Raw genomic sequence first — 15,874 nt, forward strand, 5'->3', positions numbered from 1 at the left:
CTACGGAGGCGCCCAGCCCGCTAGTGCGAGGAGGACACTGTTAATTTCCTCTGTGATCCTAGAGGGGTCTGTGTTTGCTTGGATGGTGGTCAATATTTTTAAATCATCCGTGCAAGACAATACATCTGGTCTCTGGCTTATGAAAGTGGAGATAATGGCAGTAAAGAGGAGACCAGAGAGGATTCCCCCCCTCTTGCTTGATATAGGTTTTTTTTTTTTTTTTTTTAATGATGGAGTATGATAGTACGGTTGAGAAGGAGTGATGAGAGGAAGTGCAATGCATCCCTGCCTATATAGTAGTGGTCTTCAAGCAGTTGTAGGAGGGCAGATAAATGGCATCAAAAACTGCTTCGATGTTGAGGTATGTTCTGAGGAGGTCTTCTTTTCTCTCAAATGCTGTAAGGATGCTGTGGGTGGTGGAAGGAGATTGGTAATGGTGGGCCTTTTTTGGTAATGAAGAATGGCGGCTCTTTTTAGTAGTTTCAGGAGACATGAGGAATTGGAGATGGGTCTGAAGTGCTTTTCCAATGATGGCATTCTTATTTTTGGGTGTGGCCTTACCAAATATACATTCCATTGATGGGGGGATGATGCGGCTGGTCAGCACTGCATTGAAGATGCTAACAAGGGGCTGGATAATATATGGTCCCAAGCATCTCAACACGAACTGCAGTATTCCATCAGCACACACAGCTGTAGAGGACAGGGTTGAATTCAGGGCTGTCAAGATTTGCTTGCACAACTGTGATGTATATGGGCACGAACAATTAGCATGTCAAGCTGGGCACAATATAATATCCAATAATAAGTCTGTAACTGTTGGATGTAGGAATCTAGAGGTGTTAAAAAAAATGTGTGTACCTTAAGCAGCAAACAAAATAGTGAGCAATGACCATCTACGAGTATACAATGTCATTGACATGTAAGGCAGTGTTATGTACTTAGCTGACTGACTTTAAAAAGGAAGTGGGCATAGGATCATTGGGATGTCAGATAGTCAACATGGCAAATTTCTGCTCATGTGGGTCATGATGCTTGAATGGTTGGATGCTGTTGCCAATAATGGGCATACCACTAATGATCTGTATCATCAGAATAACTTTAAAACAGAACTGATGGATTCACCAGCTAGTAACAGGGAACACTTATCACAATCTACCAGACTTCCAACATTGTAATGCCATCCCAGGCACAGACAAGGATGGCATTGTAATGCCATCCTTGTCTGTGCCTGTGATGGGAAGCATGATTAGCAGACAAACTGTGAGAAGTGACGTTGCACACCATTCCAAAGTTGTTGGATCCATTGATCCTCCTGTTCTAATATTTAATCTAAAATTAAACTTCTGATGATGCCACCAGAGCTCTGACAATATGTCTGAATACCTATCCATACCCCTTGTTGCATCATCAGTGTCCAATCATTCATGCATCATGACCCATAATAGCAGCAATTTGTAACAGCTATTATATATTATCAAAACTAAAACTTAAGTTTTGTATTGCCTTATACCACACATCTAATCTCTCTCTCTGCTTGTTCCACTCCCCCACATCGTCCACATTTCTGATTACACCTTTCAATTCAATTACAAAAATCCATAACTGAGTATGCAAATGACATTGTAGATTATTTGATTATGATCTCTTGATTATTACCACCACTAGTCATGATGTCCATCCAGTTTTTGGCAACTCAACAACCTGATCCCTTTCAAAGCTTATAAGCCATACATAATGTTGCCTTATGTATGGCTGATTTAATTGACAATTTAGTACTTTAAGAAAGTACTATCATGTCAAGATAGTACTTTTATTATGCTACAGTTATGCATGCAAATTTTCAAGTAAATCCATCCATTTTTTCCAGGTGGGGGCCATTTCAATGATGAGCAGTGTAATACTGATCACTGATTTGAACTGTGTGAAAATTATGTTGATATGCTTTGATTTTTGCACATCAGCAATTTTAAAAATATGATAGATTCAAATCTCAGGACACACTGCAAAGGTTTTCATATAGCTTCGTAAGATGGTAGTTTTGCCGATATTGATGGAAAATAATATTTAAAAACAATTTGTTCTAACAAAATGGAGGACAAGGATCAAACCTATATTCAATTGAATCATGTCAAATGGCCAAGATTGATTAAAAATTATTAAAATGATCAGTTAGGAACATTTGAAAGGACGCTTAATGCTATCTATATAAAATTAATTGTCTAAAACAAATTGATTTCTTAGAAGTAATGCTCACCTTACTTATTCGAAGTAGTGCAATGTCATGGCAACTCATCGTGAAGGTATTCACAATATCAGATATGACTTAAACGATGCCGCTTTTGCAAATAATTTGCGAATCTAGAATTGGTTGTGTACTAATATGATGCAGTTACACTAACTTGTACATAGTCTAACTCTCTCGCAGCCTGAGGCATAAGCCCTTAATGCATTATAGTCTTAATTCATTTTATACACCATCAGGCATCTCTCATATTGTGGAGTTATACTTCATAACTGTTTTGCTATCATTACATCACTTGGATACCTACCCACCCACCGAAGAAGGGCCAAATAGCCCTGAAACTGCACCAGGGGGAGCCTGATGATGTCAGGAGTTTCCAAGAATAGGTAATAACAGCCTTCTCCACTGGGGAAGCGTTGCCCATTCAAGGAGTTTGAGTTTTTGAGTGGTGTGAGTTGAAGGAGTTACTGTCCCGTTCATTCTTCTACACCGTTTCTTTTCCTCTTCCACTCCTACTATTACTTTCCCTCTACCTTTTTGCTTTTCTAAGTCTAATAGGGACAAGTGGATAGTCGAGCTATTATCCCACACATATACAAAATAGCCCTGAAATGGTGCTGTCTGGTGGTGGTGGTGGTATCCACTGAGAATAAGTAACAACAGTCTTCTCCTTTAGGTGAAGCGTTACTTATTCGAAGTAGTGCAATGTCATGGCAACTCGTCGTGAAGGTATTCACAATATCAGATATGACTTAAACGATGCCGCTTTTGCAAATAATTTGCTAATCTAGAATTGGCTGTGTACTAATATGATGCAGTTGCAGTAACTTGTACACAGTGTAAGGAGTTTCATCAACTCTTATGATGAAATAATTTTTCTGAAATTTGTCGTACTTGATAATACCAAAATATTTTGTACATTTTGCACAACTGCATGTATTGTTCATTTCAAAATCTATTTGCCTTCAAATTTTTAACAATATTTTTTAAATGACTGTCTTCAATTAACACGTTATGCTATAAAAACAAACTGCCTCTTACAATTGATGTGTGATGTGATTATTTAGGGATTGCTATTGCTACAAATAATGTAATTTTCACTTATTGACTAATAAATTTATACAAATGAACAATTAATAACAAGGAAGAATTAATGCCAAGGCAGATGGAATTGATTATGCTGGCAAACTATAAATATCAAATTACAATATGGTACATATCAGTTTAACTCACAGTTGGGCACATTTCAATCCATCCCCCACATATTTTTGCTATTACACACACTAAACCCATTTTGTTCACACAGACGTAACAATACTTTATAAGAATTGTGATTATATTAATACTTTAATACTTTTCAAGAACTGTAACAGAAGAGAAATGTGCCATGACTATTACAATTTTGAGAATAGAGTAAAAATGATCTACAAAATGACAATACATACGGTATATGATTTCATACAACTAACTGAGTTAAAACTGCATTTTTTAATAGTATATACAAACTTACTTTTGGTAGAAGAACAGAGAATAACTGGTAAATGATTGGATGATTCAAACAGGAACGTTCATCTAATAATACAGCTTCCATATAGTCAATAAAGAAATGACTATTACACAGCAACTGTAGGAACTCTTGACCCACCTAAAAGATAACCAAATTTTTTTTGAGTTAAAGGGAAAAGTTTTAGGGAAAAAAAAGAAGCATCTTACAAATAACACACTAACCAGAAATTCAAACTTTATTTTCAGTAATAAAAATCTATATTTACAATGAAAAATGAAACAGAAATGCACAATATTGAAAAGTTTGGCTTTGAAAAATCTCTTGTATCATTTATTCTAGCCTGAAATCATATTTGTGACTTTGTTTCTTCCCTGCTATAAAAAATATAACTATTCAACCATTTCCGAAATTATGACCACTTCAGAGTATTTCAGATATTCATTTGAAGATGTCACAACCAGATAAAATCAATTTTTGCTGGTCTTTATAGGAGTCAGATTGGTTATATAAAAAAAAACGATACAGCAGCTAAGGTTAAACGCATCGTATTGTATGTTAACTGTGTGTATTTTACAGCTGATTTGCCTATTTTGTTGGAAGACAAACCAAAAATTTTAAGGGAAAAAGCCATGCGATTCTCACCTGAGGTTGACTAAAATCATGATGCAAAAGAAAACCATGTAATAGTCCTCGTAATTAAAACCTAGGGCTTTTCCATACAACACTGAAAATGCAGCTGTAGCTACCAAGCTAATTCATGGGTACCTTCAAGTGTATCACATTAATCTTCAAACAGAAAATTCTTTACTGGACATGTGAGAGGGACAGAGATATATATATTATTTTGCAACTGCATAACGCTTGTTATTGAAACAAGATTTGCTTAGCAGCATCAAAATTTAAGAGACATTTAGTTGACTTACAGTTAGTACCGGTATTAGTAATAATAGTGGCAAATGATGCAAGAAAGAAAGTTTATATAGCATCAGCCAAAAAAAACCATTTCACCTATCCATCACCTCCAATAGTTTATCTAATTCTTCCTTGAATTTATTAAAACTATCCACTTTCATAACAGATGGAATCTTGTTCCAGCAATCAACCACCTGTTAGCTGAAAGCAAACTTCTGCACATCTATTCTGCAACCATTCTTCCTCAATTTGAATTTGTGCTCCCTCATGTGCATACTCTGAGCAAGAGGATAAATCCCATCAGCGTTGAATTTGCTTAAGTCATTAAAATCTTTAAACATCTCAATTAGACCACTTCACAGGAGCATAGTCCCCAGATGTTGCAATTTGCAGAACTGAAGCCGTTTTTGGTAAGAGATTCTTGCACTGCTTCTATTAGAATGAGCAGAAGCCTGAAAAACAAGATGCATGATATTTCAGAGACTGCTGGGAGCCATTGCGGTACAAGTAAACACATGGGTTGTGTTAGGGTAGCTAAGAATAGAAACAGGTGCAGGTATACTTACGTGTACACCAATGCTAGGAGTTTAGTAAATAAATTTGATGAATTTGAGGTATTGCTCAAAACATCAAAGGCAGATATTGTTGGGATATCAGAGACTTGGTGTCACACAGATATAAGGGATGCAGAACTGGAATTTGGGGAGTACAACATCTACAGAAAGGATAGACAGGATAGGAAGGGGGGAGGTGTTATGCTATTAGTTAAGAAACACACAAAAACCAAGGAAGTGAAGCCAGTCGGCATTGCTGGACAGTGCAGTGTTGAGTCAGTTTGGTGTGACATAAGCATTGGGAGATCAAAATTGAGAGTAGGAGTGTGCTATAGGCCTAATGACTCTGATGAGTATAATAAGAAACTGTACAGAGAAATAAAGTGGGCCAGTAAATCAGAGAGTCTTATAATGGGAGATTTTAATTTTCCAGATATTGACTGGAATTTGGGGGCTGGTAACTCACACACTAGCAGGGCTTTTGTGGATTTATTGGATGATTGTTTTCTACATCAGCATGTTCAGGAGGCAACTAGAGGGAGTAATACTCTTGATTTGATTATCAGCAGTGATTCTTCATGCATTAAGAATCTGCAGATAAATGAACCACTAGGTGGCAGTGATCACAGTGTGCTGAAGTGGGATTTACTGAAAGAGGTAACTACCATTAGGGGTAAAGGGAAGGGGTATTGCTTCCGTAAAGGCGACTACGATGGATTGAGACAGTATTTAAATTCTATACAGTGGGACCAACTGATGATGTTACCAACAGCAAATTCAAAATGGGAAGCATTCAAAGAATTAATCTTGGAAGCTACTAGGCTTTACATACCAACTAAAAAATATTGTTCAAGGTTTAGGCCAAAATGGATGTCAGATGAACTAATGAGGCATATGGCAGAGAAGAAAAATGCATGGGATACTTACAATTAACACATGGCACAGAAGCCTATGATAGATACAAGTTGATATGCAACCAAGTTACAAAGGAGGTTAGGCAGGCGAAGGCAGATTACGAGAAATCCTTGGCAAGGGATGCAAAGAAAAACAGCAAAGAGTTCTTTACTTATGTAAACTCTAGAAGGAAGGGGATGAATCAGATTGGTCCACTTGATATTGATGGGTCAACTGTTGATGACCCTGCTCAGGTAGCTAACAAACTAAATGAATATTTTGCATCGACATTCACACATGAGGAGTTATTCAGCGAGGGGAATGCCAGAGGTGTATTCAACTCTAGCAGTAAGCTACAGAATCTTGAAATAACTGGGAGTAAAGTGGAGGAGAAACTGTTGAAGATAAACACAAGAAAGGCACCCATGGTGGATGGGATCTATCCAGTTATATTAAAGGAGGCAGGAAAGGAAGTAAGCAAACCCTTAGCCATAATTATGAGAGCTTCCTTGGACTCAGGGGAGGTACCCATAGACTGGAAATGTGCAAATGTGACCCCAATTCACAAAGGAGGATCAAAGGCTGACACAAGTAATTATAGACCTGTGAGCTTAACTTCTGTTCCAGGAAAATTAATGGAGGCACTGGTTAAAGAAGCACTGCAGGATCATTTAGACAAGACTTCAGTTATAGCTCGGACACAGCATGGTTTTGTTAAGGGGAAGTCTTGCCTGACCAATTTGATTGGATATTATGATGCAGTCACAAAAGAACTGGATGCAGGGAATAACTTTGATATTATATACTTGGATCTTAGAAAGGCTTTTGATTCTGTTACACATGGAAGACTGCTGCACAAATTGGAGCAGTGTGACATTGGAGGCAAATTGCTGCTATGGATAAAGGGGTGGTTGAGGGGGAGAAGACAGAGAGTGGTAATCAATGGACACTGCTCATCGTGGACTAATGTTATTAGTGGAGTCCCTCAGGGCTCAGTGTTGGGTCCATTATTGTTTTCTGTATTTATAAATGATATTGATGATGGTATATCAAGCTTAATGTTCAAGTTTGCAGACGATACAAAGGTAGGCAGGGTTGTGAAGGACACTACTGACACTATGCTGCTGCAACAGGATCTGGAAAGGTTGAGCAGATGGGCTGAGAGGTGGCAAATGAAGTTTAACATTGACAAATGTAAAGTACTACACATGGGAAACAGCAACCCCAGAGCAACGTATCAACTCTGTGGTACTACACTGACAGTGGTAGAGAATGAAAGGGACTTGGGGGTGGTTGTGCAGGCAGATATGAAGTTCTCTGAGCAGTGCAGACGGGCTGCAAGAGTAGCTCATGGAGTATTGTCAATGATATACAGGAATTTTTCCAGCAGGGATAAGGAGGTGATTATTCCCTTGTATAAGGCAATGGTCAGGCCACACCTAGAGTACTGTATACAGGTCTGGAGGCCTCATTTCAAGAAGGATGTAGAGCTGCTGGAATGAGTACAGAGAAGGGCAATAAGATTAGTGAATGGAACAAAGGGATGCTCTTACGAAGAAAGGCTTAAGTTTTGCAAATTACAGTGTCTGGAGACTAGGCACCAGCGAGGTGATCTGATAGAGGTGTATAAAGCCTTGAATGGTTTGAGCATGCTCAATGCTGATGGGATTCTTCCTCTAGCTCAGAATAATCACCTGAGAGGGCATAAATTCAAATTGAGGAAAGACAGATGTAGGATAGACGTGCGGAAATTTGCCTTTAGCCAGCGGGTGGTTGGTTGGTGGAACAGACTTCCATCCCTTGTAGTGGAGGTTGATAGCTTAAATAAATTTAAGGCTCAGCTGGACAGGTATTTTGAACGAACAGAGGGGTGAAGTGGAAGTGGATTTTTTTTTTGGCTGATGCTGCATAAGCTTGCTTTCTTGCATCAAATGCCTCTACTAATGCTAATGCTAAGAGCACTCATTTTTTCTGCTCACCAACCAACCTTGTTGCCCTCCTCTGTACCCATTCCAGTAGATATACATCCTTCCTAAAGTGAGGCCTCCAGGCCTGGATATAATACTCAAGATGTGGCCTAACCATAGCCTTGTACAAAAGGATAATCACCTCCTAAACCCTGCTAGCAAAATTCCTGTATATCATTGAAAACCCCGTGGCAGCCTGTTTGCATTGCTCAGAGATCTTCATATCAGACTGAACAATTACCACTGGGTCCTTTTGATTTTCCATTACCCTGAATGTAGTATCACACAGTTGATATATTACTCTGGGATTTCTGCAACCCATATGCAGTATCATGTCAGTTAAACTTCAGTTACCATTTCTCAGACAAATTCTCTGGATCTTGTTGCATTACTGTCATTAACCACCCTGCCAACCTTTGTATCATTTGCTACACTGCTGTATTTATTAATGATATACCTTCACCAATATCATTAATAAATACAGAAAACAACAATAAGCCCAAGCACTGAACCTTGGGGGACTCCACTAATAACACTGGACCATGAAGAGCAGTTACCATTGATAATCACTCTCTGTTCAAACCATCCCTTTATCCATAGCAGTAATTTCACCTTAATTCCACATTGCTCCAACTTGTACAGTAGTCTTTTACATGCAACAGTACAAAAGCTTTCCCGAAATTCAAGTACATGATATCAAAATTATTTTTTTGCATCCAGTTCCTTTGTCATTGCATCAGAGTATCCAATCAAATTGGTCTGGTCAGACAAGGTTTCCCCTTAACAAATCCATGCCGTGACTGAAGTATAACTGTACTCCTGTCTGGATAGTTCTGCATTACGTCTTTAAACGAGTGGCTCGATTATTTTTCTTGGAACAGAAGTTAAGCTAACAGGTCTGTAATTACTCATGCGACCTTTCGATCCCCCTTTGTGAACTGGGGATACATTCACACATCTCCGGTGCATGGGGACTTTCCCTGAATCCAAAGATGATCTTAGCATAATTATGGCTAAGGATTTGCTTACCTACTATGCTACCTCCCACAATATAATTGAATAGATCCCATCCACCCCAGGTGCCTTTTATATGTTTAGCTTCAACAAATTCTCTTCACTTGCCTCACAGTTATCACAAAATCATTCAACTCCCTGTTAAGAGTTTGATAAACTTCTAGCATATCCTCCCTAAAGAATTCCTCATGTGTGAATATATATATGGAAAACAATTATTTAGCTTCTCAGCAACCTGAGTAGGATCATCAACAGTTGAACCATTGACATCAAGTGTACCAATGTGATTCAACCCCTTCTTTCTACTGTTAATATAAGCAAAGAAGTCTTTGCTGCTTTTCTTGGCATCCTTTGTCAGAGACTTCTTATTATCTGCCTTGGCTTTCTCAACCTCCTTTGTGACTTGATTGCAGACTAGTTTATATCTGCCATAGGCTTCTGTGTCATCTGATAATTTATATTCATCCCATGAATTTTTCTTCTCTGCCACAAGCCTCATTAATTCATCTGACATCCATTTAGACCTAAACCTTAAACAGTATTTCATAGTTAGTAAGAAAAGCCTAGTAGTCTCCAAGTTTAAGTCCCTGAAGGTTTCCCTTCTGTTAAGAAGCACATTGAGCAAAATTCTACCCCATGAGAATTGCACAATCTCTCTAGGGCCAAACTGATTGACAAGGCTCTTATCATGTACTCCCTCCTATCATGTGTGGGCAGGATAGCAGATAATTTTAAATTTAACCCTAACTCATAACTTTTTTTCAACATGGACCTGTACTTGTTAAGTAAGTCCACAGATCTACTCTTCATATGATTAGTACCAATGTACAACAATGTTAACAGGAGAGATTGTTTCTACAGTGATGGGATACACTTAAATAGAAAGGCCGAAAGAAAATTTGCTGATGCTATCGTGTCAGTGTCAGGTGGGTCGGAAACCTGCTCGCTTGGGGGGGGGATTTTCAGACTAATAGATTAACAGTAGCCACAGGCAGAGGTGAAAGTGATTCTTGCACTGCTTCTATTAGAATGAGTAGCAGCCTGGAAAGTGAGGTACTGGGAGACATCATGGAACAAGTAAATACAAGGGTTGTGTTAAGGTACTAAGAGTAAGAATAGGTGCATGTATACTTGCATATACATGCACCTATTTACTATATAGAGTAAATAATTTGATGAATTTGAGGTGCTGGTGAAGACATCAAAGGCTGATGTTGTTGGGATATCAGAGACATGGTATCACACAGAGATAAGGAATGCAGAATTGGAATTTGGGGAGAACAATGGGTACAGAAGGGATTGACAGGATAGAATAGAGTGGGCCAATAAATCAAATTGTTTTATAATGGGGGATCTTAACTTCCCAGATATAGACTGGAACTTGTGGGTTGGTCACTCACACTAGCAAGACTTTTGTTATGGATTTATTGGATGATTTTTTTCTACAGCAGCATGCTTGAGAGGCAACCAGAGGGAGATAAACTCTTGATCTAATTATCACCAGTGATTCTTCATGCATTAAGAATCTGCAGATAAGGAACCACTAGGTGGCAGTGATCACAGTGTACTGATGTGGGATTTACTTAAAGATGTAACTACCATCAGGGGTAAAGGGAAGGGTTTTTGCTTTCATAAAGGTAATTACTGTGGTCTCAGAGATTTTTAAATTTTATACAGTGGAACCAACTGATGATGTTACCAACAGCAAATTCTAAATGGGAAGCATTCAAGGAATTAACCTTGGAAGCTTTTCATACCAACTAAGAAATACTGTTCAAGGTTTAGGCCTAAATGAATGTCAGATGACCTAATGAGACTCGAGGCAGAGAAGAAAAATGCATTGGATGCATATAAATTAACAGGAGATGCAGATGCCTATGGTAGATATAAGATATAGTCAGTTCTGCTATAAAACGCATCTTCACAATGCAAATTTTCTCCAATGCGATTGATATATTAGGGAACAATGCGACTTTCACATTGGCTCATGAGCGATTTTGTCTGCGAGTAATACCAGGTGAATGTAAAACCCAAGCTGAGCGTAGCGACCTGCGCAGCAATATACACAAGTTTACGAAGCTTAAAAAATGTCAAACGTTGAATGTGTGAGAGCTATATTTCCCATTTACTGTAATTGTATTGGTCGGAGACACTGTTATAAAACTTATCATTCGCTGTATTGCAAGATTTTCTGTTCGAACAGAAATTTCGTGAGGCAGGACAGCGTGAGTGGAGGAGTACATTTCTGGAAGTCACTACCATAAAACAATAAAAACAATTTGAAGTTCCCAGTTTAATGGGCTTTTCTGTCAGCGCAGTCTAATTATAAATGGGTATTAAACTTGATCTTATTGCATTTGCAATAATACTGATAGCTGGAATTCTGTGGGTTTTTACGTTATGGTGAAATGTTTTCCCTTCCTCTTCAATAAAAAAAACAAATACATCTTCAGAATCTTCTCTTTGGTGCATGCCATTTTCGACACTAATAATTGATCATCTTTTTTACTGTTTTAAATTTTGCAATGCAAAAAAAAAAAAAAAAGTCAGTCAACAGAAATATCAATCAAACTTCATAATATCTTGTCAAGGTAAAGTGCTATATTTACTGTAATATTTATTTATTTATTAGAAATTTAAGATGTTTAAACCTATGTTAGTGGTATAACTGTCCCATCACACACAGAGGAAATGCTGTACCTGAAGCCTGTCTGTCTAGAGGCTATAAGGTGGCAGCCCCACCACTAGACTTATTTATTTATTATTATTAGCATATGATGCAAGGAAGCCTGAGGCTTATGCTGCACCAGCCAAAAAAAATTTCCCGAGTTATCCTGAGAGAGAGGGAGGGGGGGGGGGGGGAGAGGGAGGAATCGCCAAGAAAGAGAAGGGTGATGATATCCAGCTCAGGACTTACCTCGCGAAAGGCTGGTAACCTATCCGGGGGACATTCTAAATACTCGAAATAAGCTCAAGGGAAAAAACTGGATGGATCTCAAGGGTAACGACCTAAGCAATGGATATAGAACTACGATTAAGGAACTTAAAGTACCTACTTGTAACGTTAGGGGAATAAATCACAAATTAGATGAATTGACCATGGAACTAGAAAATAGAAATATTGACATAACAGTCATTACCGAAACAAAAAAGAAGAACAAAGGATCCAAAGAAATAGGTAACTTCATAATGATATACTCTAGAGTACCAAGTGAAATGTGGGCATCATCGGGAGTTGCTGTTATAATAAAGAAAGAATGGGAAAACAAAATATTAGACTACTCTTGGACATCACCCAGAATATTGAAATTAAGACTAAAAATTCTATTTTATACAATAACAATCATTGGCATCTACGCACCAGTAGAAGGCAACATTGATGAAACCACAGAATTTTATGACAAATTACAACAGATCATAGACCAAACTAACAAAAACGAGTATCTCATACTAGCAGGAGATTTTAATGCAAGGGTTGGCGCTCAATCAGTAGACTGTATAGGATCAGAAGGCGAAAATGTATAGGATCAGAAGGCGAACCCGTGGTCAACAATAATGGAAGATGCTTGATAGACTTCTGCATTTTTAATAAACTTAAAATTACAAATACTTTTTTTCAGACACAAGAATATCCATAAATTCACATGGGAAGCAAGAAATACAAAGTCTATAATAGATTATATTATCATTAATGAAAATTTAATGACAAAATTAGAGACACTAGAGTATTCAGAGGCAGTGAAATTGACAGTGAACACTAACTAGTAGAAAGCACTTTCAAAATAAAAAGAAATTATCTTAATAAAAAGAAGAAAATACAACAAAAACTACTAAGAAATTAAAAATACATTTGTTGGAAGACGAAAGCACTAAATTCCTGTATGAAAGTCGATGGAAAGATTGTTATTTTGTGTTATTTGGTTTTTTTTATGAGCATTAGCAACTAAGGCCATATTGCTCCGGGATATGCGGTGGTCATTCCCTGACTTTTCCGCATCCTCCGTATTTGGTGGTGATGGGCTCGAACCCCGGTCTAATCAAGAAGCGTGTGCTACGCACTGCTGCTCCTTCCCACCTGGCTACGGAGGCACCTTGATTGAAAGATAAACTCAAATCAAATGAAAGTTATAATGTTGAGGAAATCTGGTCAAACATGAAAAAATCAATTCTGGGAGCTGCTGAAGAAAGTCTTGGATATAAACCTATAAAAAATAAAAACTGGCTAAGAACTTGGAATGAAGAATTGAAACAAACAGTCAATGAGAAAAAAAAGACCTATAAACTGTTCCTACAAACTAAAGACCTACATCTACACATAAAATATAAAATGCTTAGAGCAGAAGTCAGAAAACTAACCAGAGGAATCCGACGAGATGACTGGGATAAATTTGTTAAATCTTTAGAATGTGATATCACGGGCCCACAGAGAAGAGGTTTTAAAATTTTTAAGAAATTACAACTAGACACAAATGATCAAATAAAAACCAACTCCATCTCCCAAGCAGAATGGAAGCAACACTATTCCAAACTATGGTATAACCCAGGCACTAGGGAATTGGAATGAATCTGTGATAACCAAAGATGAAGAAAATATAACAATGGAAGAACTAGAGTTAATATTACAAAAATCAAAAAAACGAAAAAGCCCAGGCATAGACAATTTGAATGTAGAACTATTTAAATATGGGCGCACCTTACTAAAAAACACACTACTAAAATTATTTAACATCATATGGCATAAGCAACAGATACCCAAAGATTGCGAAACAGGAATAGTAATCAATTTACACAAAAAAGGCTCCAGAAATAACCCTAACAACTACAGAGGGATAACACTGCTGTCAACCCTGCAAAGCTATATTCTAATATACTAAAGAATAAATTTAATAAATATAGTGAACAATTCTTAGAAGAACAACAATGTGGGTTCAGAAAAGGGAGAAGCACAAAAGATGCCATTTTCTCACTACAACAAATTTTGGAGAAAAGAAGAGAATTCAATCCACCAACATTTCTGCTCTTTATTGATTATGAAAAAGCATATGACAATGTAAACCGGGAAAAACTTTGGCAGATTCTACGTGAAGAAAATATCCCAACCCAACTCCGGAAAGCGATCCAAAGCCTATATAAAAACTCAAAAGTCTGTATAAAATATTCTAATGGCCAACTATCAGATGTGGACTATCACCATTATTTAATATCTGCATCAATAAAATTCTTAAAGAATGGAAACAAACAATTAACAACGGAATACAGTTGAACAACAGGAATAAAATCCAAACTATATTATATGCTAATGATCAAGTTATAATTGCAAAATCCGAAGATGAACTACAGATAGCAGCAAATGAACTTAATAAAATAGGCAAAAAGTACGAGATGAAAATCTTCACCTCAAAAACAAAATCAATGGGATTATGTGGAAAAAATATACAAAGAGTCAAAATTGTTATTGATGATAAAATAATAGAACAAATATCTGACTTCACCTATTTGGGAAATTTAATATCAAATGAAGGGAAAGACAACCACACTAAACTACAAAAATATAATAAAATGAATGGAACGATTAAATGCCACTTCGGAAAACAAATGACAACTGAAACAAAATTACGACTGCACAACATCACTTCAAAACCAGCCCTCTTCTACAGCTGTGAGGCTTGGGTCATAAATAAGAAATATGCACACAAACTAGCAGCAGCACAAATGAGATTTTTAAGACCATTATTAGGCTTCAGAAGACTAGACCACCAAATAAATTTAGATATCCACGAGAAATTAAAAGTAGATAACATAGTAAATGACATAAAATGGTATCAGGAAAAATGGATCAGCCACATAGAAAGAATGAACCCAGACTGGATCCCAAAATTAGCCTTTAACTATAACTACAAACCTACAGGCAAGATAGGTGTTGGTCGACCAAGACAACGATGGCGAGATGAAGACCACCTCCAAGAGCTACAACGGAACAGGTGTTAAAAGACTTAAGCCGGACCAAGTTCACGATGAAACCTGTGTTAGCAATATTATTGGGTTTCCAACTTTTTTTTACTATTTTAGTTACGAGACCGAACATTTTTTTTTTGGGTGCTCTGCCCCTATCCCTATTTTTCACACAAGCCTGTTGTTTTTAATGTGCGAAATACCATAATGCGGAGATTTTTAGGAACACGTGTACTGCATTATAGCAGAACTGACTGTAGTCTGTAATCAAGTCAAAAAGGACGTTAGGGAAGCAGAGGCAGATTATGAGAAATCTTTGGAAAACAATGCAAAGAAAAACAGTAGACTTTTTTACTTGTGTAAATTCTAAAAGGAAAGGGATGAATCAGATTAATCCACTTGATATCAATGGTTTGACTGTAGATGATCATTCTCAGATAGCTGCCAAACTAAATGAGTATTTTGCATCTATATTCACACATGAGGAGTTATTCAAGGAAGAGAGGGCCAGATGTTTATCAAATTCTAACAGGGAGTTAAATGATTTTGTAATAACTGAGAAAAGGGTGAACAAAAAAAGTGGACATGGAAGAGCCCAAATGGATTAACAACTAATGAAATCGACTTCATCCTCACTAACAGAAGATATATTGTGAATGATGTTACTGTCCTGAACAACATAAATGTTGGAAGTGATCACAGAAAGGTAAGATGCTCACTTGATATAGATGTGAGTCCTGATGAACATTTTGTTCATCAGGACTATAAGGATATCAATGCTATAATAACTGGTAATTTTTAGGTCATAACTTGGAAATTTGTCTGTTCT

At 37.3% G+C, this 15,874-nt stretch overlaps 1 protein-coding gene across 1 annotated transcript in view; it reads right to left on the reverse strand.

The window, feature by feature from the left end:
* The window catches only part of puf (ubiquitinyl hydrolase 1 puf), a 1,022,896-nt gene that overhangs the window by 28,671 nt on the left and 978,351 nt on the right, over nt 1–15,874 (reverse strand). The window contains exon 75 of the mRNA XM_090376705.1: nt 3,756–3,890. Within this exon, the coding sequence (XP_090232831.1) occupies nt 3,756–3,890 (135 nt within the window). The remainder of the gene's footprint in view (nt 1–3,755; nt 3,891–15,874) is intronic.

Source organism: Mastigoproctus giganteus, chromosome 6 (assembly GCF_048544385.1).
Source record: "Mastigoproctus giganteus isolate SK-2022 chromosome 6, ASM4854438v1, whole genome shotgun sequence".
Classification (NCBI taxonomy): Eukaryota; Metazoa; Arthropoda; class Arachnida; order Uropygi; family Thelyphonidae; genus Mastigoproctus; species Mastigoproctus giganteus.